Source organism: Dendropsophus ebraccatus, chromosome 1, assembly GCF_027789765.1.
Source record: "Dendropsophus ebraccatus isolate aDenEbr1 chromosome 1, aDenEbr1.pat, whole genome shotgun sequence".
In the NCBI taxonomy this organism is placed as follows: Eukaryota; Metazoa; Chordata; class Amphibia; order Anura; family Hylidae; genus Dendropsophus; species Dendropsophus ebraccatus.
Window position 1 is genome coordinate 105,251,217 of NC_091454.1, and position 10,521 is coordinate 105,261,737.

General features: G+C 46.4%; 1 protein-coding gene across 1 annotated transcript; it reads left to right on the forward strand.

Annotated features, from left to right (window-relative positions):
- The first annotated feature begins 4,127 nt into the window (after nt 1-4,127).
- Nucleotides 4,128-10,251, forward strand: CAV2 (caveolin 2). Its single transcript, XM_069956046.1, has 3 exons — nt 4,128-4,315; nt 4,614-4,801; nt 9,065-10,251. The coding sequence occupies exons 1-3, from the start codon at nt 4,172-4,174 to the stop codon at nt 9,213-9,215; spliced, it is 483 nt and encodes a 160-aa protein (XP_069812147.1). The 5' UTR covers nt 4,128-4,171; the 3' UTR covers nt 9,216-10,251.
- Nucleotides 10,252-10,521: the final 270 nt, after the last annotated feature.

Here is a 10,521-nt window from a genome sequence, read left to right on the forward strand (position 1 = left end):
TATTGTGTATATAGGGTGTATACAGGTTAGACAGGTATTGTGTATATAGGGTGTATACAGGGTAGGCAGGTAGGGTGTATACAGGGTAGGCAGGTAGGGTGTATACAGGGTAGGCAGGTAGGGTGTATACAGGGTAGGCAGGTATTGTGTATATAGGGTGTATACAGGGTAGGCAGGTAGGGTGTATACAGGGTAGGCAGGTAGGGTGTATACAGGGTAGGCAGGTAGGGTGTATACAGGGTAGGCAGGTATTGTGTATACAGGGTAGGCAGGTATTGTGTATATAGGGTGTATACAGGGTAGGCAGGTATTGTGTATATAGGGTGTATACAGGGTAGGCAGGTAGGGTGTATACAGGGTAGGCAGGTAGGGTGTATACAGGGTAGGCAGGTATTGTGTATACAGGGTAGGCAGGTAGGGTGTATACAGGGTGTATACAGAGTAGGCAGGTATTGTGTATATAGGGTGTATACAGGGTAGGCAGGTATTGTGTATATAGGGTGTATACAGGGTAGGCAGGTAGGGTGTATACAGGGTAGGCAGGTAGGGTGTATACAGGGTAGGCAGGTAGGGTGTATATAGGGTGTATACAGGGTAGGCAGGTATTGTGTATATAGGGTGTATACAGGGCAGGCAGGTAGGGTGTATACAGGGTAGGCAGGTAGGGTGTATACAGGGTAGGCAGGTAGGGTGTATACAGGGTAGGCAGGTATTGTGTATACAGGGTAGGCAGGTATTGTGTATATAGGGTGTATACAGGGTAGGCAGGTATTGTGTATATAGGGTGTATACAGGGTAGGCAGGTATTGTGTATATAGGGTGTATACAGGGTAGGCAGGTAGGGTGTATACAGGGTAGGCAGGTAGGGTGTATACAGGGCAGGCAGGTATTGTGTATACAGGGTAGGCAGGTATTGTGTATATAGGGTGTATACAGGGTAGGCAGGTATTGTGTGTATATAGGGTGTATACAGGGTAGGCAGGTAGGGTGTATACAGGGTAGGCAGGTAGGGTGTATACAGGGTAGGCAGGTAGGGTGTATACAGGGTAGGCAGGTATTGTGTATACAGGGTAGGCAGGTATTGTGTATATAGGGTGTATACAGGGTAGGCAGGTAGGGTGTATACAGGGTAGGCAGGTAGGGTGTATACAGGGTAGGCAGGTAGGGTGTATACAGGGTAGGCAGGTATTGTGTATACAGGGTAGGCAGGTATTGTGTATATAGGGTGTATACAGGGTAGGCAGGTATTGTGTATATAGGGTGTATACAGGGTAGGCAGGTAGGGTGTATACAGGGTAGGCAGGTAGGGTGTATACAGGGTAGGCAGGTATTGTGTATACAGGGTAGGCAGGTAGGGTGTATACAGGGTAGGCAGGTATTGTGTATATAGGGTGTATACAGGGTAGGCAGGTATTGTGTATATAGGGTGTATACAGGGTAGGCAGGTAGGGTGTATACAGGGTAGGCAGGTAGGGTGTATACAGGGTAGGCAGGTATTGTGTATATAGGGTGTATACAGGGTAGGACAGGTATTGTGTATATAGGGTGTATACAGGGTAGGCAGGTAGGGTGTATACAGGGTAGGCAGGTAGGGTGTATACAGGGTAGGCAGGTAGGGTGTATACAGGGTAGGCAGGTATTGTGTATACAGGGTAGGCAGGTATTGTGTATATAGGGTGTATACAGGGTAGGCAGGTATTGTGTATATAGGGTGTATACAGGGTAGGCAGGTAGGGTGTATACAGGGTAGGCAGGTAGGGTGTATACAGGGTAGGCAGGTAGGGTGTATACAGGGTAGGCAGGTATTGTGTATACAGGGTAGGCAGGTATTGTGTATATAGGGTGTATACAGGGTAGGCAGGTATTGTGTATATAGGGTGTATACAGGGTAGGCAGGTATTGTGTATATAGGGTGTATACAGGGTAGGCAGGTAGGGTGTATACAGGGTAGGCAGGTAGGGTGTATACAGGGTAGGCAGGTAGGGTGTATACAGGGTAGGCAGGTATTGTGTATACAGGGTAGGCAGGTATTGTGTATATAGGGTGTATACAGGGTAGGCAGGTATTGTGTATATAGGGTAGGCAGGTATTGTGTATATAGGGTGTATACAGGGTAGGCAGGTAGGGTGTATACAGGGTAGGCAGGTATTGTGTATACAAGGTAGGCAGGTAGGGTGTATACAGGGTGTATACAGGGTAGGCAGGTAGGGTGTATACAGGGTAGGCAGGTAGGGTGTATACAGGGTAGGCAGGTAGGGTGTATACAGGGTAGGCAGGTATTGTGTATATAGGGTGTATACAGGTTAGACAGGTATTGTGTATATAGGGTGTATACAGGGTAGGCAGGTAGGGTGTATACAGGGTAGGCAGGTAGGGTGTATACAGGGTAGGCAGGTATTGTGTATACAGGGTAGGCAGGTATTGTGTATATAGGGTGTATACAGGGTAGGCAGGTAGGGTGTATACAGGGTAGGCAGGTAGGGTGTATACAGGGTAGGCAGGTAGGGTGTATACAGGGTAGGCAGGTATTGTGTATACAGGGTAGGCAGGTATTGTGTATATAGGGTGTATACAGGGTAGGCAGGTATTGTGTATATAGGGTGTATACAGGGTAGGCAGGTATTGTGTATATAGGGTGTATACAGGGTAGGCAGGTAGGGTGTATACAGGGTAGGCAGGTAGGGTGTATACAGGGTAGGCAGGTATTGTGTATACAGGGTAGGCAGGTAGGGTGTATACAGGGTGTATACAGGGTAGGCAGGTATTGTGTATATAGGGTGTATACAGGGTAGGCAGGTATTGTGTATATAGGGTGTATACAGGGTAGGCAGGTAGGGTGTATACAGGGTAGGCAGGTAGGGTGTATACAGGGTAGGCAGGTAGGGTGTATACAGGGTAGGCAGGTAGGGTGTATACAGGGTAGGCAGGTAGGGTGTATACAGGGTAGGCAGGTATGGTGTATACAGGGTAGGCAGGTATGGTGTATACAGGGTAGGCAGGTATGGTGTATATAGGGTGTATACAGGGTAGGCAGGTATTGTGTATATAGGGTGTATACAGGGCAGGCAGGTAGGGTGTATACAGGGCAGGCAGGTAGGGTGTATGCAGGGCAGGCAGGTAGGGTGTATACAGGGTAGGCAGGTAGGGTGTATACAGGGTAGGCAGGTAGGGTGTATACAGGGTAGGCAGGTATTGTGTATATAGGGTGTATACAGGGTAGGCAGGTATTGTGTATATAGGGTGTATACAGGGTAGGCAGGTAGGGTGTATACAGGGTAGGCAGGTATTGTGTATATAGGGTGTATACAGGGTAGGCAGGTATTGTGTATATAGGGTGTATACAGGGTAGGCAGGTATTGTGTATATAGGGTGTATACAGGGTAGGCAGGTATTGTGTATACAGGGTAGGCAGGTATTGTGTATATAGGGTGTATACAGGGTAGGCAGGTATTGTGTATATAGGGTGTATACATTGTAGGCAGGTAGGGTGTATACAGGGTAGGCAGGTATTGTGTATACAGGGTAGGCAGGTATTGTGTATACAGGGTAGGCAGGTATTGTGTATACAGGGTAGGCAGGTAGGGTGTATACAGGGTAGGCAGGTAGCGTGTATACAGGGTAGGCAGGTAGCGTGTATACAGGGTAGGCAGGTAGCGTGTATACAGGGTAGGCAGGTATTGTGTATACAGGGTAGGCAGGTATGGTGTATACAGGGTAGGCAGGTATGGTGTATACAGGGTAGGCAGGTATGGTGTATATAGGGTGTATACAGGGTAGGCAGGTATTGTGTATATAGGGTGTATACAGGGTAGGCAGGTAGGGTGTATACAGGGTAGGCAGGTAGGGTGTATACAGGGTAGGCAGGTAGGGTGTATACAGGGAAGGCAGGTAGCGTGTATACAGGGTAGGCAGGTAGGGAGTACATAGGGTGTATACAGTATATACAGTACACATAGTCCTACTAGAGGTCCCCGACAAGCCCGGCCCTCCCCGCTCATCTGTGCCGGCTGGTGGGGAGTGGAGCGCGGGGCGTGTCCCGGGATCGGGCGCACCGACTCCTCAGCCCGGACCGGGGAGCAGGAGGGGGAGCGCCGAGCACCGCAGCAGCATCCAGGAAGCGTCGCGTCCCGTTCCGCCGCTCGGACAGTCTGTCTCCCTGCTCGGAGGAATCATGGGGCTGGAGAAGGAGAAGGCTGACGCCCGCATCTTCATGGACGAGGACGAGTTCCACCGCTCGTCTGCCCCGATGCTCACCGAGAAAACCTATGAAAGTCAACCGGAGCGGGACCCGCACAATCTGAACGGCCACCTGAAGGTAAGTGATGCCCTGTGACTGTGCCGCTCTGCAGGTCCGGGCAGTGCAGCTGCAGGGAAGCTATTTAGGAAAGTTGTGGGCTGCTGCTCCTATGTACGTGAATGGGAGAAGCTCCTAGTCTTCTTCCCCGCAGTGTGGTGCATCATATAGCAATGCCATCGTTGTACAGTGACAGTCAGTGTATAGTATTATCTGCCCCATACCTGTATTACAAGGTCTCAGTAAACTCCAGTGTCAGGGTGGACTGCCCCTTTAATTGAGGTGCCCTCCACCTGATGTGTGTTCCTTTCCATTGCAGCTGTCCTTTGAGGATGTGATCGCAGAGCCAGACACCACTCACAGCTTCGATAAAGTGTGGATCTGCAGCATTGCTCTGTTTGAGATCAGTAAATATATCATCTACAAGGTTCTCACCGTCTTCCTCGCCATCCCGCTGGCCTTCGTCATTGGACTCCTCTTCGCCATCCTCAGCTGCGTGCACATCTGGTAAATTCTTTATTGCTTAGCACAGTATTGAGAAATGCCAATGACAAGATGGAAATCATGTGTCGGTGGTGTGTGGTGGTGAACTCTAGGCTGGCACCGAAGTGATAAAACAGCAGGATTGGGTGATGACCATGAGCCCATCACCCCCCACCTGATGCTGGGTCAAGACCTATATGTGATGGTACTATGGGCATTCTTTAGATATTGTCTGGTTATTTTATAGAAGGTTATGAAGCAACACAGAAGCCTGTCTGGAATACCAATGTCTGCTATACTTGCTGAGAGAGCGCCTTCCAATGTTAGGAGCATGTCTGGGAAACTAACACTTTGCCGCTTAGAATGCCCAGATGTATCAACACAACTAAAGAGCATGGTTGTGTTGAAAACATGGTGATCAGCAGGGATAGGCAGATCCCTACTGTTAGAAGCAGAGGTATCAGGGATGGGCAGATCCCTACTGTTAAAGCAGAGGTGTCAGGGATGGGCAGATCCTTACTGTTAGAAGCAGAGGTATCAGGGATGGGCAGATCCCTACTGTTTGAAGCAGAGATGTCAGGGATGGGCAGATCCCTACTGTTACAAGCAGGGAGTGAGGGATGGGAAGACCCCTACAGTTATAAGCGGGGTGTTTGGAATGGCCGGGTACCAAGGGCTGTATTTGCCATTAGGCACTTGTAGTCCTGTGCTGAGTAGGGCAGCACTTCAGAAATTATATATATATCAGTGACGTAGCTACCATATAGGCAGGATAGGCAGCTGTTATGGAGCCCGTGCAGCAGGGGGGCCCATGGGAGAAAGGGGGAGAAGGTAAGAGCTGTCCTGTGTCCTATTGCTTAACCTCTTATGTACTGCAGTATGTAACTGACCCAATGTTTACTTACATGCTGTAACACAAAAAAGGGTTAAAAAGCTGAACACAAAGAGATCTCCTCTGATAACCTCTGTTCTCCAGTTGCAGAGGTCAGGGGTTATCAGTGCACCTGCAGTAAAGCAGATATCTCCTTGTCTTCTGAACCTTGGGTCACTTACACACTGCAGTACATAAGGGGTTAAGCAGAAGGTAGTCTACTCCTGCACCTATGGCTTCTAATGGGCCCTTATGGGTAAAAACAGTGGACTGTCATGGCAAGCAACCATTGGCTCTCTGCTCTGCCAGTCACTCTTGTGAGAGATTTTATTTCTTGGCCACATCACAGAGCGTATACTGTATATACACTCACCGGCCACTTTATTAGGTACACCATGCTAGTAACGGGTGGTCTTCTGCTGCTGTAGCCCATCTGCCTCAAAGTTGGCCGTACTGTGCGTTCAGAGATGCTCTTCTGCCTACCTTGGTTGTAACGGTTGGCTATTTGAGTCACTGTTGCCTTTCTATCAGCTGGAACCAGTCTGCCCATTCTCCTCTGACCTCTGGCATCAACAAGGCATTTCCGCCCACAGAACTGCCGCTCACTGGATGTTTTTTCTTTTTCGGACCATTCTCTGTAAACCCTAGAGGTGGTTGTGCGTGAAAATCCCAGTAGATCAGCAGTTTCTGAAATACTCAGACCAGCCCTTCTGGCACCAACAACCATGCCACGTCCAAAGGCCTCAAATCACCTTTCTTCCCCATACTGATGCTCGGTTTGAACTGCAGGAGATTGTCTTGACCATGTCTACATGCCTAAATGCAGTTGCCGCCATGTGATTGGCTGATTAGAAATTAAGTGGTAATGTGCAGTTGGACAGGTGTACCTAATAAAGTGGCCGGTGAGTGTATATATGCAGTGCTTTGTCTTGTGCGTAGGGGAGGGGGGCCCCTTACATTTTTTTGCTATGGGGCCCTGTGAATCCTAGCTACGCCCCTGCCCCTGACCCCTGTTCTCCAGAGCTCCAGCAGAGGTCAGGAGTTATCAGTGCACCAGCAGTAAAGCAGATATCTCCTTGTCTTCTGAATTTTAGGTCACTTACACACTGCAGTACGTGAGGGGTTAAGCAAAAGGTAGTCTGCCCTTGCACCTATGTATTTAACCATAGGGGCTCCTAATAGGCCCTTATAGTTAAAAACAGTGGACTGTCATAGCAAGCAGCCATTGGCTCTCTGCTCTGCCAGTCACTCTTGTAGCAGCAGGCTGGATTCTGCCTCTGGCCACAAGAGATTACATTTTTTTGTCCACATCACTGAGCATATAGATGCTTAGTGTTGTGCGTAGGGGAGGGGGGGGGGCCCTTACAGTTTTCTTGCTATGGGGCCCCATGAATCCTAGCAACGCCCATGATATATACTTACTTGAGGAATTGCCCTAATGGGGTGTATTCAGTCCGAATGCCAAGGGCAGCACTAGCTATAAGCATGGCCCTGCAGAAACCTACTGTTAGAAGCCGGGTGTGAGGGATGGGCAGATCTCTATTGCTATAAGCAGAGATATCATGGCTCTTACAAGCAGAAATATCAGGGATGGGCAGATCCCTACAGTTATTAGCTGGCTGTTAGGAATGGTCAGATCCCTACTGTTAGAAGCAGGGTGTGATGGATAGACAGATCACTATTGGTACAGTTTACACATAAGCAGCTAGTGTATTACACCATTTACTTGGTCTAGATGTAAAATAGATTCCTGGAGCAATGTCTCTTCTTTTTGCATTGTCCTGCAATGGTACTTAGCAGGTTTTATTGCAGTTACTTGCATATAATTTGCATAAGTTGTTTATATACTACATGCATCACACTAGCACATTGTGCTTAATACTTTTTAGATCCAAAAATATTCATGAATATAGCACCAAAACATTGCAAGTAAGACTGTCTGTATGGTTATAGTGTCCTATCTCAGGGTAGCATAAACTAGTGGCAGAATGATGTATCACCTATGTTATTTTGTGCAACTAATTTATAGCCATCTTTCAGAATAACATGGACAATAAGTAGTCCTCTCCATTATGTGCATGAGCCCAGTAGTCCTTAATATTTATGAGAAGCAGAAAACTCCGCCCACCAGCTGCTGATTGGCAGTTATCCATCCATGCTGTGTATAGGCATTAAGCTGTCAATCAGCAGCTGAAGGGCAGGGGGAGTGGTGTGGCAAGAATCCTATTCTCCTACATATTAGGAGAACAGCTGAACAGACTCATGTAAGTAATACACCGATCTGTTCAGCATTTCTGTCACTAGTCTATGCTGGCCTCATTTAAGGCAGCATAAACCTAGTGACAGATTCCCTTTAAGCCTCTTTTACACATGCCGATTATTGGGCTGGATTGTTGCTAGGAAAGCTCCTTCAGTAGATATTTGACCTTTGTAAAAGTGGCAGCAATCAGTCGAGGAGCTGGAAAACGCCCCATCCTCGACTGATTGCATCTTTAGAACAGCGGCAAAATTTCTTGCTATGGGCCGCACATTTTCCTTTTAGTGATGCTTAGCGACTCTCAGTCTGATACTTGAAGGAGTTATAATGTTTTTGGAAACAGCTGTCATAAATATTATCATCTGGATTGTCTACACATTTCAAAATGACCTTTAATAAACAAATGCAATAACCTATTGAGATGGTGGGGCAAAGATGAGCAGAAATCTCTGCCACATGTAAGCTAACCTTAACAGGTCACTCAGTTTTCTCAGCTGGGTGGGATCTACTACATTTCTCGAACTTCACTATAGTCCCAATTTGCTGTGAACCTGGAGCTCGGAGTGACACTATCCTGCATATTTAGACAAGATAGCAGGTAGGCGGTGACATTGTACAGTCCTTCAAACACTGCTTCATAAGGCTGTGTGCTGGAGTACTTTCAGGACTGCTTTAGAAGTCTCATGGCAGAGGCACTTTAACATTGACCCATGTTTGAACCTGAAAGGGATCACATTCCAGTTAAGAAGCAGTTGATTTATACCATATGCCCATGGCACAAAGTGGCAGTTGTTTAATTGTCTGCGCCTATTACATAGAATCAAAAGCGGGTAACTGAATCTGTATGCAGCACTGAACACACAACTCATCCGGGGGTGCAAGCTTACATGTAATGCTATTAGTCACAGTTATCCAAAAATGGATCTGTTTTCTAGAAGTACTTAAGCTTCTGTTCATGTTCTTCATGTCCTCATTTTTACCCGTCATGCTGTTTAGTATCTTAGCGAGCATTAGAAAGTGTTTATTGTTTATGGCTTGGTTGGTCAGTGGTTAAGAACCGTAAAGCATCCGATCTGTCTTGTACTCCAACCTGCATTGTGGTTTGACTTTACACTTTGTCATCTCCAATATGTAATTTGTCGATTTTTGTTTTCTTTAGGGTTGTGATGCCATTCGTGAGAACCTGTCTAATGATGCTACCATCTGTACAAGCAGTATGGAAGGGTATTACAGACAGCTTTGTAGCTCCGCTGTTTGCAAGTATGGGACGCTGCTTATCATCGATCAGCATACGCGTAGATCAGCCATGATGATACCATGAATGTGTGAAAGCGCCTAGTCATAAATACAATTTATCCTTCACTACAGGAAACTTTATATGTGCAGTTCACAGAGACATTTAAAGGGGGCCTGTTATGCTGAAAATGCTATATGATCTGTCCGTATCATAGAGCAGGGGAAGCTTAGCAGATTAAAACATAGTTTTGTGGGCTAAGATTTAGTATAACTGGATATCTATTCATTTAAGGATAATCTGTCATCTTTTTCATGCTGCCTGAACCAGAAATTAGGGTGATCTTGATGGATAGATATCTCTCTGTACCCAAGCAGGGAGTGATCCATTAAAGCTGATCGGACATGGAGAAGCTGCCAGGGACAACCCCAATTACTTGTAGTTCAGGCAGCATGAAAATGATGACAGGTTTCCTGGAAAAACCTGCTAATTCTTGGCTTAGGAGTCCAGAGGGCTGTCATAGTGAGACCGCCTACTAGACTCCAAACCAGCAATATATTTATCTGCTCAGCTCCTACTCTATAACATGCTGAGTAAACAGCATTTTCATGGTGACTGGTTCCCTTTAACACTTAATGTGTACATTCCAGATCTATTCCAACAACTAATGTGTCTTATTCTGTCTACTATACTTAGTCTTTCTATATATCCAGCACCCTACTGGAATAAAAGCAAATTAATGCCATGTAATAGAAGGTAGTAATCCCCTTTAGGAAGGGTTTCCAGGGTGCCAAGTGTTGACTAGAAAAAACAGTCTTAACAGCAGACAACATGTAATTGTCACTGGAGGTGCATAAATGATGCACGTGTAATCCATTCACCTTTTATGCAGCATTTTTGTATATAGAGGCAGCAGATATATGAGATATTTAATACTGTTTTGATAGCACAGCTTTACATGACAGAATCACTTATTCCTATATGCTTTGCATATTGATTTGCCAAGAACACTGTTTCTATGTACATTAATAAGAACAAATTTATTTTCATGTATATTAAGTGAATGCACTGAAACAATTGCGTGTATATTTTAAATAAATATATTGAAAGAACGTCTTTATAGTATTCTGGAGTCCCGCATGTTGTTTGTATACTTCCACCTGCCTCCACCTGGCAAATTTACTATGATTTATGCCTGCTAGGAACTCTGACCTGGTGTAGATTTCTGAGGGTGCCGCACAGCCAATTGTTTCAGAGCCCTAGGTTTAGAGTGTATGAAAGCTCCTGGCATCTCCAGAGCAGGAGAGGTTTTCTATGGGGATTTGCCAATGCTCTTGACAGTTCCTGTCTTGGGCAGAGGTGACAGCAGAGAGCACTGTGTC

Coding starts and splice junctions, on each gene's coding strand:
- CAV2 (XM_069956046.1), top strand. CDS start 4,172: ATGGGGCTGGAGAAGGAGAAGGCTGACGCCCGCATCTTCATGGACGAG. Junction 4,316..4,613: donor ATCTGAACGGCCACCTGAAG/GTAAGTGATGCC, acceptor TTTCCATTGCAG/CTGTCCTTTGAGGATGTGAT. Junction 4,802..9,064: donor CTCAGCTGCGTGCACATCTG/GTAAATTCTTTA, acceptor TGTTTTCTTTAG/GGTTGTGATGCCATTCGTGA.